The sequence below is a fragment of the Pteropus medius genome, unplaced genomic scaffold, assembly GCF_902729225.1.
Source record: "Pteropus medius unplaced genomic scaffold, Ma_sr-lr_union100, whole genome shotgun sequence".
Lineage (NCBI taxonomy): Eukaryota > Metazoa > Chordata > Mammalia > Chiroptera > Pteropodidae > Pteropus > Pteropus medius.
The window spans coordinates 10,847,655-10,864,064 of record NW_024344370.1 but is presented as its reverse complement, the minus strand read 5'-3'; the positions used below and the strand labels follow the sequence as shown (position 1 = coordinate 10,864,064).

General features: G+C 33.7%; 3 protein-coding genes across 8 annotated transcripts in view; 1 reads left to right on the top strand and 2 right to left on the bottom strand.

The window, feature by feature from the left end:
• The window catches only part of TRAPPC13 (trafficking protein particle complex subunit 13), a 32,383-nt gene extending 16,984 nt beyond the window's left edge, over positions 1 to 15,399 (bottom strand). For 2 of the 6 annotated variants that reach the window (XM_039870067.1, XM_039870068.1), the window contains exons 1-5: positions 15,184 to 15,397; positions 14,858 to 14,929; positions 4,959 to 5,027; positions 4,062 to 4,161; positions 2,822 to 2,906 (exon numbers count right to left, since the gene is read on the bottom strand). In XM_039870067.1, the coding sequence (XP_039726001.1) occupies positions 2,822 to 2,906; positions 4,062 to 4,161; positions 4,959 to 5,027; positions 14,858 to 14,929; positions 15,184 to 15,244 (387 nt within the window). In that variant the 5' untranslated portion in view covers positions 15,245 to 15,397. Of the gene's footprint in view, positions 1 to 2,821; positions 2,907 to 4,061; positions 4,162 to 4,958; positions 5,028 to 14,857 lie in introns of all 6 variants that reach the window. The other 4 variants (XM_039870069.1, XM_039870070.1, XM_039870071.1 and 1 more) reach the window with 4 other exon arrangements.
• Positions 10,735 to 15,194, bottom strand: SHLD3 (shieldin complex subunit 3). The gene is made up of 3 exons (XM_039870077.1): positions 15,184 to 15,194; positions 14,858 to 14,929; positions 10,735 to 12,098 (listed from the first exon to the last, which is right to left on the bottom strand). Exon 3 carries the CDS (start codon positions 11,977 to 11,979, stop codon positions 11,224 to 11,226), a length of 756 nt encoding a protein of 251 aa, XP_039726011.1. The 5' UTR covers positions 11,980 to 12,098; positions 14,858 to 14,929; positions 15,184 to 15,194; the 3' UTR covers positions 10,735 to 11,223.
• A 138-nt stretch (positions 15,400 to 15,537) lies between the features above and the next one.
• The window catches only part of TRIM23 (tripartite motif containing 23), a 30,551-nt gene continuing 29,678 nt past the window's right edge, over positions 15,538 to 16,410 (top strand). The window contains exon 1 of the mRNA XM_039870064.1: positions 15,538 to 15,681. Coding sequence (XP_039725998.1) covers positions 15,601 to 15,681 — 81 coding nt within the window. The 5' untranslated portion in view covers positions 15,538 to 15,600. The remainder of the gene's footprint in view (positions 15,682 to 16,410) is intronic.

Below are 16,410 nucleotides of genomic sequence, written 5' to 3'. Positions count from 1 at the left end.
CAAACTTATCAATATATGTGAATGAATTTAATTCAGCTATTAAAAAATTCAATTTGGCTCACAAAGCAAGACCCAGTTATATGTCATATAAAAGAGACAAAAACAAAATGACTCAAAAGCTAAAAATAAAAAGACAAGCAAAGGCATACTAGGCAAAGAGAAACTGTAAGAAAATGGGAGTAGTGATTCTAATATCACAACTACAATTTAAGTAAAAAAATATTAAATGTAGCAAAGGGGGATACTTTTAGTGCTAAAAGCCACAATTCACAATGGAGAATAAGTATAAATATGTATACACCAAATGGCACAGACTTTATAAAGAAAAAAGTATAAGATATAAGGATATATAAATAAAAACACACTAATCATTTAAGGTTAACAGGCCACATGTGGTACAAGACAGACCAAGTTGACAAAAAAAAGTAAGTAAAGATATAAAAGATCTAACAACACAATCAATAGGGTAAATAGTATAGATATACATATCCAGCTGATAACAGAAAATATAACTTCTCAATTATACATGGAATAGTCATTAAAAATTAATATTAGGTTACAAAGAAAACATTGGTAAGTTCTGTAAATAGAAATATAAGAACAACAGTCTGATTACAAAACAATAAAACTACTAATTATTAATTTAAAAAACCCATTTCAACCTGAAAAACCTTCTATTAAACAACCCTTGGGCAGAAAGAGAAATACAAAGAAAATTACAGAATTCTTTATAAAGTAATCATTATGAAAATGATACAATCAGAATCTGTAGGATATACCTAATGCAGTGAATTAGAAGAAAATTCACTTTTATCAATGGAAATAAAAGAATAAAAATAAACAAATTAAATCCCTAGCTAGAAAGCTAGAAAAAAGAACAAAGTAAATAATCAGAAGCACAAGGAAAAAGATAATTAAAAGCAAAAATTAATGACGCAGAGAACAGAAAAACATTTGCTATAAGGTGATAAAAAAGTTTTTTAAAAACAATATACAAACCAATAGCTACCTAAATTAATCAAGAAAAAAGAAGCAAAAAAATTCAAAATAAGAAATGACCAAAGGAAAATAATACTGATACAGAAGAAAATTTAAGAAACTACGTTGTTGCAGACCTGTATGCAAATACATTTGAAAATCTACATAAAATGGATCATTTCCTAGAATAAAACAGTTTAACAAAATTTACACCATTAGAGATAGAAAACTTAAACAGACTAACCTCCATAGGAAAAAAGTGAAAATGCTATCAAGTAGTTTCCCCCACAAAACAGCACCAGAACATATGATTTTACAGGAGAACTCTACAAGCCCTCCAAGGACCAGATAGTCTAAATGCTTCATATATTGTTCCAAAACATTGAAAATGAAGGAAAATTTCCCAAATCTTTCATTTAGGAACTATAATATGGATACCTGAAACTTGATAAATAAACATAAAAAAGAAAAATATAGGCCAATATAATGCTGTACTTCTTATATTGTCTTAAGTGATTCTGATGTAAATAATTTAGATCTTAAGATCTATAAAAAATGTATATCATGAATCTGAATATCTATTTGTGACTAAGATACTTTTGTTGGGCATTGTGCTGCTCAATAAATATTAGCTGTTGTTATTTCAAACACCATTGCCTTTATAGAAACTGAAACTAAAGCCAATGGAAATATACATTTATGTTATTATATTATTTGCTTTTTAATACTGACTTATCTTAAGTTATATGCCTTTGCTAATTTATTTATCTTATAAAAAGAAATTCAACATTTACTTGAATAACTACCGTGTGCCAGGAAAAAAGTATACATTCTCAAAGTTCTGAAAGTCAGACCTTTTCATAATCTCATGCAGAGGTTGGCAAACTTTAAAAGGTCAGACAGTAAATATTTTAGACTTTATAGGTTATACGGTCTGTTGCAACTACACAACTCTGCATTGTAGCTAGAAATTTGCCATGGGTAATACATAAATAAATGAGTGTGGCTGTTTGTCAATAAAACTTTATTTATGGACACTGAAATTTAAATTTCATGTAATTCCAACATCACAAAATAAGCTTTTGTTTCTTTATAACCATTTGAAAATGTAAAAAACATTCTTAGCTCATATTCTATCCCTTAATTTCTAAACGACTGCAAAAATCTTCTAACTGGTCTATCTCCTACAAACCATGCCATACAATGTTCTCATATCAGTCTTCCAACAGTGTGAATACCTCTGCTCAAAAGTTTCCACTGACTGCTCACTGTCTTAAAACAAAACAAAACAAAACAAAACAAGGCTAAAACCTTAGCCTAAGCCTGGAGTTCAAGATGCTCCACTGTATGGCTACTACACATCTCTACAATTTTACCTACTCTTATCAAGTGAATTCTGTTCTCTGCTACAAGAACACACTATGTATTCCTATTTCTCTGCTTCTGATTACTATGTCCTTCTTGTCTTTTTATCTAAATCCTACCATTCTTTCAGGATCCTCTTTTATTCCCCTACTCCAATAAGCCTTCCTGATTGATGCCTGTGATTTTCTTCCTCTTTCAAATTTTATTGTTAATCACAAATTATTAATAAAAACATTCTGTTATTTACCTTTGACTGATACATTTTCTCATCCAACGTATCACAAACTTTGAGGATAACAAAAAATGTTTCTGTGCTTAGCATATCTTCTACCTTTAGGTGTTCAATTATTGCTTGTTGTTAATGACAAAATGTCCTCTATCAAACATGAATTTAAAGTAAGTTTCAAAACATAAGAATAAATATTTAAAAGTTTTTTAAAACATATATATATATATCTCAAACAAGAATGCCACTTACTTTTACCAATATATCTTTTACAACTTGATTGCTATCATTATGAACACTGATATAACTGGAAAAAGTCTCTCCCAAAAATATGTTCCTGTGAAATAAAATAAATTTTTAGGCAGAAATTTATTCAAGTTTTATCACAGATATTCTATTTGAGCACCACTGAGAACTGGAGAAATAGAGAACAATTTATTAAAGGAAAGAACTCAGGTAAAATATTGCTTCAACATTCTTGTTTACACTAGGTTGCTCATTCATTACCTAGTGTAACTCAAAATACTGATTTAATCTATAAAACATGATATAGCTCTTGGTCTTCAATTACTGCACAAACTGCCAGTCATCTTAGAAATAAGTCATTAAAATCAGGTTCATGGTAAGAGTCTTAAGTTTGTTACTGAAGAAGATAGATAGGAAAAGGCCATTTTTGATATAACTTGTGAACTGAATCTAGAAGAGATCTAAGTAATTGATCTCAGAGTTATTTTTTACCAATTTATTTGATTTTTCTAAGTTATTTTAATAAAAACAATAACTAGTGGCTTTATATTTTTTATAAAATGTTTTCTCAAAACATATATTTATAAACATATATGAATGTATTTAAAAATATTAAAACATATTTATAACTACATATAAAATATTTTTACATGACTATATTCCCAAGTTTTCAAGATACTAGTTAATAAACACATTTTGTAAAGCTTTCAAAAAAACCTGAAAAATTCCTGAAAAACCTGAAAAGTTCCTGTCAAATTCTCTCACTTGCAAACAGAGAGGAACCAGGGGCTTCTATCTCATTAATACTCTAGAATAAGAGAATAGCTAAGAGCAAGAGAAGGAATTAAAAAATTGAGTTCCTAATTAGCTGACATGTCTGATAATTTATGTTGGGAGATGGCTCAAGTTGAATAAAAGAGCTACTTTTGAAAGACGTTTAGATTAAATCAGTCAAAATAAAGGGAATCAATGGGCATTAAAAATATAAAATCTAAAGAAGAAAGCTAAAATTTTATCACCCTAGGAACCCCTATTAATATTTCGGTATGTATCTTATTTTTTTAAATCATATGTATCTAATGGTTTTTCAAAAACCAGAATCATGCAGTATAATTTTCATAAAACTTTTCTTAACTACTTAAATGTATCCTGAGCATTTTCCCAGCCCATAGTTATTTTCTGAAAACTAGATTTGTAATGACTTTAAAGTACTGTTGCATTTCTTATGTGACTACATCATTCTTACCCAAAATTCTGTGGTAAAGTCAACATTTCTCCTAACATTAAAATTTCTGCACCATTTACAGTCGAAGGATCATCTCTCATGAGTTGGTTAAAGAGATCTCCTACAGAAAGAGAAAAACAAAATTCTAACCTTTACCTTGTAAAGAAGTTATACTTACATAAAGAAATAGCTGAGAGAGATTTTTTTCCCCCTCTTTAATTCTGCCCACCTCCCAACTTCCACCCTTGACCTATAGATGTTGCCGGCTCCCCTTAAGAACTGGATCTCTAAAGGCGGGGGGTCTCCTCCCATATGCTCAGGGTGTGTACCTGGGGCCTAGTGCACCCAGGGTATGGTCCGTGGCTCCACCTGGGGCCTGAACCCAGGACTTTCTGCGTGTAAAGCAGATGTGCTAACCACTACACTATGGAGCCACCCCCTGGGAGAAATATTTTTAAAAATAATCTCCACAAAATTATTTTAAAAATCTAATTTCTAATCTTCAATTTAACTAATGCATGTCAAAAAGTTCTGGTTTCACTTTAGAAAAAAAGGTCATGTGATATAAAATATATTATAGAAAGCTCCAATAATTTTAAATAAAAGAAATGCTCATACATACATTGATGGAACATTTGAAGATAAATGTAATTTTAAAAGTATCATGACTATGAAATATCATTACTAAAACAAAAATAAAAGTCTCTTGTTGCCATGGGATAGCAATAGTATCTTGACTTACAGATCATGAGTGAGACCTGTTACTCAGATGGCCACCACTCACATGGTACAAAAAGAGGCAACAAAGAATGCAGCAAAGAGTTAGCATAAGATTGGCAAGGCTAGGCTTACGGTAAATACAGGCAATCTAGGTTTCAACTTTTCCTAGGTGCAAGTAGAATAAAGCATGTGCCATACCAGGTAAATCTTTTTCTTCACATGTTACTGGAATATTGGTGAATAAAGTAGGCTTAGTCAACCGCATCACTGTGAATTAAGAAAGTAAAACAAAAAAACAAAAAACAAGAAAATATTAATATTGCTTTAGGCTAGTACTCCCAAGTCGAGTGTATAATATTCATCAATTTTATACTGATATACTTCCTAAGACCACTATACAGAAATGATTTACTAAAAACGTTAATATATGAAAAAATTATATGAGAAAAAAAGAGAACAAGTTTGCTTTTATTTATGGTCTAATGAATCGTAAAAGTGAAATATAACATATCTCATTATAGAGAAACTGAAAAATAAAGAAATTTTAAAGCTTAAGGTCTATTAGGAGAATGAAGCTTTAAAAAAAATCCTGAGTGGCTTCACTGTAAACAATACCAACAAAATATTAATCAAAATCAGCCTGGCAGGAAAAATCTTTTAGATGTACCATTTCAAATATGAAACAATAATTTTATGCCAAAAAAAAAATCTTTGTGAGCTTTATCCCTTGGTTAGAATCACTGGCCACTGGAAATTCATAAGTGGTGGCTCTTTAAGCAACAGTCTGTGTAGAAGTTACAAAAATATCAGTTAATGTATATAGGTTTACATAATTCCAACCAAAACTAAGATTTGTTCTTGGAACATGACAGAATGTGTCTAAAGTTTATTTAGAAAAACAAATTAATGAAAATAGGAAATTAATGGGAAAAATGAGGAAGAACTGTACTTACAATATATTAAACCATTTGAATCCATAATCAACTAATCGGCTTATTAATGTAAGACCACATAGATACCTATATATCTATATATCTATATATCTATATCTATATATATATATTAGTTTAAAAAAGGATTATTAGGATACAGCAAAATAAATCAACATTACAAGGTGCTAGAATGACTGGTTAGCTAACTGGAAAAAATAAAATTTAAGTTGAAAATTCATTTCAAATATCAAATAAATTGCATATGTATTAGACAAAAAAGTAAGCCATAGAAAACTAGAAAAAGTATTTATTAAATCTAGTCTAGCAAGGATAGGACATCTTAATAAAAAAAACTTTTTCAATTATTTCTAAAGATTGACATTTGACCACATCAAAATAAAGACAAAAATATAAAATTAAAAATCATACCAACATAAAATATTTCAGAAAATGAGTCACAGACTATTTCTTTATGTTCTATTAAAAATGTTCATTCCATTCAAAACCAAAAATCTTTAATGATTATAGACATAAATGGCCAATTCACAATACAAGAGCATTAACCAGCTACAGATAGATGATGTGGTGGGGAGATGGGGTGGGGAGAGTGGTTGAGGAAGAGTTTCTGAATTACACTTTTATTTTTAACTAGGAAAACAGATTAAGTACAATATCAAGGGGATAAAAAGTTTCTCTAAAAATAATATACAAGAGACAGATTTTCTTACAATCTAAATATCTAAATAAGACTCTAAGCTCACTATTAACACCAATTGGTGTTTTGTTTCCTCTCCATTTTTTTTTTCATTTCAGAAGAAACCAAATCTTAATAAAGAGGAAACACACTCTCAATGTAATCCTGACACACTCTTTAAAAAAATATTTTAACTAAAAATTATTGGGGTGACATTAATAAGTTTCAAGTGTACAGTTCAACAGTGTGTCATATATACTGCACTGTGTGTTCTCCACCCAAAGTTAGATTTCCTTCTGTCACCAAATATTTTACCCCTTTTACCCCCATCTACCTCCAGTCTCTCTCCCTCCCTCTGGTAACCACTAATCCACTGTCCATGTTCATGACTCTCTGTTCATTTGTCATGTTTGTTTGTTGCTTTCAATTTTATACCCTACATGAGTGAAATCATATGATTTTCAACTTTTCCTGTTTGACTTATTTCACTCAACATGATTATCTCAAGACCCATGTTGTTGGAAATGGCAGTATTTCATCTTTCCTTATGGCTGAGTAATATTCCAATCAACTTTATCGAATCATCTACTGTCGGACACTTTGGTTGCTTCCATGTCCTGGCCACCATGAATAATGCTCCTGTGAACATTGGGGTGCATATATCTTTGCAGACAAGTGTTTTCAGTTTTTTGGGGGGGTAAATATCCAGTAGAAGGATTACTGAATCATATGGTAATTCAACTCAGTTTTTTGAGGAAGCTCCATACTGTTTTCCACAGTGGCTGTACTAAATTGCAGTACCACCAGCAGTATATGAGGATTCTTTTTTCTCACAACCTCTCCAATACTTATTATTACTTGTCTTGATGATAGCCATTCTAACAGGTGTGAGGTGGTATTTCATTGTTGTTTTGATTTGTATTTCCCTAACAGCTAGTAAAATTGAGCATCTTTTCATATCTGTTGGCCATTTCTATGTCTTCTTAGGAGAAATGTCTGTTCAGGTCTTCTGCTCATTTTTTAATTGGATTGTTCTTATATTATTGAGTTGTATGAGTTCTTTATATATTTTGGATATTAGGCCCTTATCAAAGGTGTTGTTTGCGAATATATTCTCCCATTTGGATGGTTACCTCTTTGCCTTGTTGACACTTTTTTTTTTTTTTTGCTGTGCAGAAGCTCTTTAGTTTGATATAGTTCCATTCATCTATTTTTGCTTTTACCTCCCTTGCATTTGAGGCCAAATTCATAAAATTCTCTCTAAATCCAAGGTCATGAGTTTAGTACCAATGTTTTCTTCTATGCAATTAATTTTGAGTTAATTTTAGTGCGTGGTGATAGACAATAGTCTAGTTTCATTCATGTGCACATGGCTTTCCAGCTTTCCCAGCGACATTTATGGAAAAGGCTTTCCTTTCTCCATTGTATGATGAAACACTCTTTTTAAGTGTCCTTGAGTTCACCCAAGTGTGTAGCCAATTTATTTGCTTATTATATGCTCAAACTTCCATTATGTACAAGTTCTATAAAGCTTAGTTTTTGCTGATTCTATTTTTTTCCTAGGAGGATGAGACAGTAGGGAGTGGGTAAAGAAACTAGCCTCCATTAAAAATAAAAAGATCCCACTTTGTAAGTTATATAAATGTCTAATCACTATGTTGTACACTTGAAACTAATATGATATTATGTCAACTGTAATTGAAAAATAGAAAAAGATTAAAAAAATAAAAATAAGAAGATCCCAAAGTGGCATTAAAAGTACCTGTTTTCTTCATATTTTCAAAAGAAGGTAAAAATTAGCAGAGGGGATAGCAGTTGTAAGAAATACTATCATCTTGTGGACTCAAAGAAAATTACTATAAAGCACATTTGTCATATTGCAGATTCTTAAACAGGAACTTAGATAGCTGAGTTATTAACATACAACCATCTCATTCCTTGAAGGACAATCCAAAGTATGCCCATATTCTATATTAAATATAGATTTAAAACTTAATGTTTACTGTTTTATAAGGAATTAATGGACCTCAAAACGTAAACATAATGTTAGCTGGATAAGAGTAAACACCAACTAAAGCAAAGTTTTAAAAAAATGGCAGAGGAACTATAATAAAGCACTGGTGGTTAAACAGTAATTTATATCCAGCCTTGAATGTTAAAGCAGGTTCTTGGTCAAAAATGAAAGAGACAAAAAAGAATGTGATTTTTAGTTCAATGCCAGATATTCACCACACACGTCACCTAGTGCCATGTGTAGACACACTTTCAGTGGAAATCACAAAACAGACATTTCATTTACTTATGAAATTCAGGTTTCATTTAAAATCTTATAAAAAAATTTCATAAGTCTTCAGTAAAATTAAGAAAACAGGCTTGAGGTTACAAATGAATGAACTGGGCCTAGTTCGACTTACACATACATTTTGCTTGGCCACACATTTAAAAAAAAATTAGGTAGAATCTTCAGATTCAGAGTTCTTACATTCCACAGTCTTAGCTGTCTAGTCCCTAAAGGCATTCAAGTTTGTGAATCTTGAATTAATTTTGGGTATTTTGAGGAGATTAAATTGAAGTAGATAATTTAGCAGAAGCTCATTTGGGAAATTTTCAAAAAGTGGTCTTTATTTGTTAAGTTGGTAAAGGAAGTTAAATTCATGTGATGCCCTCCACATCTTTTTCCTTTGACTTTGACTTAACATTTATTTGAAGGTAGATAGCTTGTCAGGGAAAAATTAAATTCTGGTACTGTTGCCACTTTTCTAGAGTGTAAATACTGATGGTTATTTTACCAAATGCCCTCAGATTCGCCTTCCTGTACATCTTTGTTTCCTCAATTTATTTTCATGTCTGTGACTTAACAGTAGAACCTATAAATATTGCTAAGCCCCACTATTAGGCTAGTGAGAGAACCATGAGTCCTCAGGCTCTAAATACTCTAAAAAGGCTTCAAAGAAGTAGCTGTGGATTCTAAATTCTTAGGCCTAATTACTTAAGTACTGTCTTGGTATAAGAGAAATGAATCTTTCTTTCTAAGTTCATGGCAATATTAGCAATAAAACTTAATCTTCATTTTCTTAATCCTGAATTACCTTTTCATCGTTTCTCAAAGAGTTAGAAAGCAATTTATATAGAATTAGAAAAATTTAAATCTGCCACATATGAAGACAAAGAAGCTCTTTTTAATGTGATTCTTAGATTAAAAGGCTACTCATAAGAATCCCATGACCCCTGACCATACCTTGTATTTTCAGCTGTGTACAATCAGTTCAATATAAATCATAAAAAAAACTATGTTGTGTCTGTGACCCTATCTTATGAGTACCTAACTTTTAACCTATGATTAGCAACCGTACAGTAAATAAGACCTGAACGATAAAAATCAAATTCACCATTTATTATTCCCTAATAATATTAATCAACTCTTATTTGTTTTACCAGCAGTCTTGGATTGAAAGTAAGATTAACAAATAAAAGAGGAAGTAATTATTGAAGAAGTTACCTTGGAAATTCCCTCTACATCAGGTGACTTTTCATTTAAAGACTTTTGGAAGCATTCAAGCATATGATTATTTTATGGACAGTAGTCTCATTTGAGACAATAAAATGGTACTAAAAGTAGTTAAAAACAAAAACAATGTTTGGAGGGAGTAAAACCTAATTGGAATAAATTATCTAGTTAAAAATTAGTAGACTCCTCAGATTTTAAGCAAACTCAGCCTATGAAGAATCCCTCCAAAGGGCACATTTACCATGTATCATGGAGGCTCTACCATGTCTGGCACTATGCCACAAAGCAAATGTGTCTCTGCCTTCCTAATGAGTACAGTCTTATAGGTTTTCTTAGGGATTTGGTTCTACTGCTTAAAAGTAGTAAATCCATGTAAGTTCTGTGAGGGCAGGGTCCATGTTTGTCTCCTCCCCTACTGCATTCTGGTACCTAGCTCATGGTAGGCATTTGTTTAAGAAATGCATGCTTTTATAAAAATTTTTTTCTATTATCACTTTGTTTACTTTTACGAGGTGATGTGTAAACCCAATTTATAGCATTTGGTTATGGGAAACCAACAATGACTCCACAAACCAGCCAACTACTAATCAACATTATCGGTCATTAAGACTGTATTATCTGTATTAGAATAAAGAATAGAGATCTCTTATCACATTTGATACTTCCCTTCAAAACAGGTTATAGCTTTAGATACATTATGGTCTTAGGTAAATTATACGTTTTTCACCTTTGTTTCAAATCAACACATCAACTATTGTCTATTATACAGGAAACATCAGCAGAATCTGGGCTGGTCTCTCAATGTGAACTATATTCATGCCACTTGAATAACATTCCCAATAAAATTGGTTTTAGTTTTATTTAAAAAAATTTATTACACTTTCAGGAAAGAAAAAATACTGTTAAATTAGATTATAAGGATTCACCCAAATCCAAACTATTCACTGTAATTCATAGGGATATCTAATTCAACCATTGAAAAAGTAACAGAACAAAAGGAATAGAACATTTTACTTTTAAATTCAGTATAAATAATAATTTATCACAATTCATTTAAAAGAAAATTGCTAACAGTGAAATCCAGAAAGTTCTTGACTTAAATAACAATCCTAGAAATTCAACTGATAGTTATTTATTTCTGGGATACAAACTGTACACGTTACCACACAATTATTTTTCACAGTGTTAAGAATAAATAGGCTCTATTAGCAAAGGTTCAAATAAAACAAATAAAGTCATTAAAAATTTAAAAACCGGTAAAAAATTTACTCATTTCGGTTCATACTGTTCATTCAGAATATTTTCCTTTTTGTCAATCAGTGGAATTCATTACATACTAAAAATAACACCATATTTATGCACAAATAAATTTATTTTCCCAGTAAGAGCTAATTTTCCTTTAAGGAGATTTCCTACATATTCACAGTACATAATATCACAGAACACCCATATTTGGCCTAAATGTCTCTGAATTGTAGCATTACAAGATGGAAGTTCATTGTGCCTGATAATGCGATTGAGTTTTGCCCAAATGTCTTCCAGAGTTTGGTTGTTACAAATAGTGTGTTCTATTGTCCATCTTGCTCTATAAAATGAGTGTAAATTTAGTGCCTTTAAACTATCTTGCAATTTTTCAGACAAAGGAAAAATATTTTCAGTACTATTACTGCTGGGAAGTGAAACACTCCAAGACCTCTTCTTGTGCCGCTTTCCCTCTTCTGATTGTTTTTCCAGATTTCCAGAAATAGTCTGTTCATTCAGTGTGTGTGACTGGATTAAGTGCTGCTTTTTTTTTAAATTAGGTTGAAACTCCAAGAGATCTACTGTGCAATCATAACTCTGTGATTTAACAGCATGTTCTGCAATGGTTAAGCACTGTTTCACAGCATCAGTTGCCTCTTCAGAAATCACAGGTGGTGATCTTTTTGGCTTGAGTGGGAGTTTGAACCCATCATGTGGAAACCAAGGAATAAATCTCGATAGTGGACGTGTAGGAAAGTCTTGAATTGCTTTCTCTGCAATTTTTAGCAGTTGTGTGGGATCACTCTCGTATGGTCGATAATGTAATATTACTTCTGTAGTCATTCTGCAGTAATCCAGTCACTCTTAATGAAGATAAAATTTCTTAGCTGAGCTCCTCAGAGCTAGAATGTAATTTATAATGACAAGACTGTCTCTCTTTCCAAATCAGAGGGAAACAGGACCTAAAGTGAAAGTATTGCAAAGAATAAGATACGGTAGGGACAGCCTACATACAAATAGGCCGAGAGAAAAGGAAAAACAAAAACCAATCCCAATACTATTTTACCTAAGTGTTATTGGTAAATGTGAATGTAATCCACAAAATTGGAAATCCTTTCTCTCACCAAAATAAGCGATCTGGATTAGATGCCCTAAAAGATCACTTCTAGCCTAAAAATGCTAGAAGTCAACACATTTAACTCAACAGATATAAAGAATTTGGAAGTAATATATTAGGTAATAATAATCTTAAGATCATACCATAAACAAAGCAAATTAGTGATTCTTAAAAGGTTAGATTTATATAAAGATAACAAAAATGAAATAGTTCTTAAAATTTTAAGATATCTCAGTAGTAAACAGTAAAAACATGAAAATTACTTAACTTTGCATCTTAACCATGCTAGGAACTGGTTTTGTGACAGTCTCCTCTGTATAATTGGGGCACATAAGCAATTTCAAGATCTTAGTATCATCGCTCCTGAATTCCAGTTTGGAGGAGGAACAAGGATAGGTCCTTATTTTTTTTTCCTGTTAGAACACAGAAGTCCTCAAGTTGCCCCAAATTAACTCATTGATAATAAGTTCCAGCATATAGTACACAAGGTCAAGAATGGAGCCTTCGAGGATCTGCAAGTTAGGCTTACTGACCAGGTCCAAAGCTGCAGGAGTCATAGTACAGGTTCTTCCATATCCTTACTGTGCAAAAAGAGGTTGAATCCCTTTTCCCCCAAATCATTAGAAAACTCTTGACGAGGGTTTTTCCACTGCAAAGATGACAGTGGTGGGGACTCCTGGCATGATGTCACAATACTCATTTGTCCACTGATTCTGAAGAAGTAATCTCATAATGATTCTTTTCACCTACTATTAATGTCCACTGACTAACAGATTTGATGACTCTTAAATTCATAAATAACTGTGATCCTTAATATCCATAATTTTTAATACAGATCTAAATATAGTTAGCACATTCTTTCAAGAATTAATGCTGTTATTTTTTTCTTTCTTCTTTCTTACACTTTCACGTCATAAGGTATGGCACTGAGAATTCTTTCACTGCTGTCTCAACTTATTCAGTGTTGTACTCCAGAGATACTGAAGTTGTGAGAGCTCCTTAATATTTTAGATATCTAAGAAAGTAAACTTAAATGACCATATAAATTGATATATTTGGCATCCAATAGCAGTAAAATTAAAACTTGTGAAATTTTGATTAGGACATTGGAGAAGAATAATACCAAATAACTTTAATAAAGCTGAAACTATTAGTGAATTTCAAAGCACCTGTCCTTTAGGCTGCTAAAATAATCTTTCCCAAGGTATCTTCTGCTTTGGAAAATAAAGAAAACTAAAAATTCCAAATGGCAGTTAGTCTCCATACCACTGAAATTTAACTGTGTTTAACAGCTCCCAGTTTGTATAAAATAACACCTGGCAGCTAAAAGGACTGTTTCAAAGTCCTATCAAAGATAAGTAAAAGGAAAGATTTCTGAAAATTCAGTTTCCTTTATTAGTAGGCAACATGGAGTCTTGGAAAGATCCAGGAAGGCCTTGTGACGAAGTATTGCCTCAATCATTTATTAGCTTGGTGATCTTGGAAAAGTTTCTTAACTTCTGAGAGTTAAGTAACATGTATTCCACATATTTGATGTGATACTGAGAGATAACGAACATGACAGTTCCTTTTCTTTTTATCCAGGAATAATCCATTTCAGTCCAGCTCATTTGCTCAAGGTAAGCTTACAAATTCTATTGCTATATTACTTAATATTGCAGTTTCTTAATTCTATAGTCAGAGACAGTCCTGTTAACCTAAGCTACTAGTATATGATTTTATGTTACAAATGAAACCAGTGAGCTTGTTTGTCGCCTGCACCCTAACTAAGGCGGTGGTGGTAGGAGAGGAAGTTCCCTCAAAATGGATATCACAGGAAGTCGGTGCAATTCATCTGAATTCAAATGTCTACTGAGCATTTTCTCAGCTCAGTCCAAGAAGGTATTGGTAACCACATAGCAGAGCATCTAAGAAACAAAGGGTGAATTCGTGGTATAGAAAACGGATGAAATAAAGCTGAAAGCATTTCAAATAAGTTTTTCAGAAATCAGTAGAATTCCCCCCCCACAAAACTGCCGTTTTTCCCTTATGATCTAGTTAAATCATCAAACTTACTCAAAATTGTTTGCTGTGTACAAAAAAAAATTAAAACTGACAATTTTCCCACATACACAATATTTTGAAGTAAACTACAGTAAGTTTTAACAAACTTATGTTAGAACTATGTATTTCTAAATTTTTGGCACAGCTGTCGTGCAATACTATATTAATTTTACAGTTGAAGTTGAAGCTTGGTAACTTTGTCAGCGCTACTTGAAGAAACAATAGACAGAAGTCAGCTGTCATCTTATTTAACCGGGGTTGCACCGGTTGTAGACGTCAGCTTCTGCAGCTGAAATCTGTGTGATGACTGCGGCAGCACATAACAAGGTATTTACCAGGTACCTATCTATTTTATTCTAGAGAGAGGCTCTCGAATCTCAAAATCTAAGAGGAACAATTGCTTTTTGCTGCTCGACGCCAAAGGACAGCAGCAGGGCGAGTACTGACAGTTTAAGAAGAACAAGGCCTACATCCTAGAGGCCAGGGCTGTGTAGCAAAGGCTTCGAGAACTAGAGAGAAGGGGAGAAAACAGATTAAGGGGAGTCAGGTTCGCAAGCTTACCTTTCAGGGCCAGCAAGTGCTCCTGTTTGGGGGGATTCACTTCCATTTTGATCGGCACTTTTGACACAATGCCTACGGAGGCCGAAGACGGTCAATCCGATCCGGAAGAAAACAGAAACGCGCGTTTGAGAAGACAGGGTGTGAAACACCCTCCCAACAGTTACTTCCTTCCAGTGGTGTCAAATTCTCTTCTTACCACGTCCCTTAAGGACCCAACAGCTTTTCTTTTGCCAAGGTCATTTTTTGCCTCTTAGAAAGCTATACATAAAAATATGACTTCAAGAAACCATTCGCTGGGAACAATACACGACCTCGGAAATACCTACATTGCCGAGTAAAAGATACCGATGTGGCACACTGGAATTTGTAGTTTATGCAAAACCGCATTGCGTGCAGGGAGATGTAGTTCTCCACTCTCCCCGTCCCTTTTGCAGTTGGGCAGAAAAACTCGTTGTTGGAGGAGTTTCAACTCCAAACTTATGTTTTATCCCTTCTTTTTTCTTAACTTTATTCCTTCCATCAGTCGGAGACTAATAAAAATAACAAAGCACCCATGCGCAAGACCGTGTAACCGGCTACCGACAGGCGGGAGGAGGAGCGAGCATGCAGGCGAAACACGCCCGCCCCGCGTCGCACTGCGCCAGCGCTCAGCGGCGAGCGCCGAGGCCTGTGGGTAGGTGGCTCTACCCCGCCCCTCAGTGGAAGTCCCTGAGGGCCGCTTCAGCGGCGCTGCTCCTCCTGGGATGGCGGCCCTGGTTGTAAACAAGCCTGGAATGGGACTAGACAGTGGCCGTCAGGGCAGCCGGGGGTCGGCCGTGGTGAAGGTGAGGGACCTTGTGTGTTCTGTTCTCCACCATTGGCCTCCCTTCGGTTTATCCCGGAGATCTGGCTGCAGCGCCGCGGCCCTGGCTTCTTTCGACGGGATGCGCGGCCTCTGGGCTCCACTCGGCTTTAGTATCTTCGCCCTCCCCATATGCGACTTTTGTCCCCGCAGGCCTGAAGTGGCCTGGTCTGCTCAGGCCAGTCCTCTGCTTGGCATCACCTTTGGGGACGTTTTGAAAAGGAGCTTATAGGTCCGTGGGAGTGACCTGGCTGTTCTTTTCCCAGGTCTGCTTTTAAGCTCAACAGGCATTACTTAGCTTTTTAGAATTTTATTATTATTTTTTATTAAATAGAGTCATTATTATTGCCAGGTTCTATGATTGCTATTTTAACTTGTTAATATCTACTTATAAGGTAGATGTTAATTCCCGTTTTACAGGTGTGGAAACTGAGGTTTAGGTTAACACAATGTGTGGCAGGGCCAGGGTTGACTGGCTGTAATGTTTGCTTTTCACTGTTGTATTACTCTTACAATTAGACATCTATTATTGGTTGATCTGCCCCATTCTTTCTTGGTGGTACAGTCTGTCAACACTCGAGAAGTGTCCAACAGCAGCATAACTGGGCACTGATGCTAGGGTATATGAATTGCCCTTTGCTTGAAGTTTGAAATTCAACCCTGTGTCAACTCTCCAAGATGCCGTTACTAAAAAATCAACTGGAATACGTGT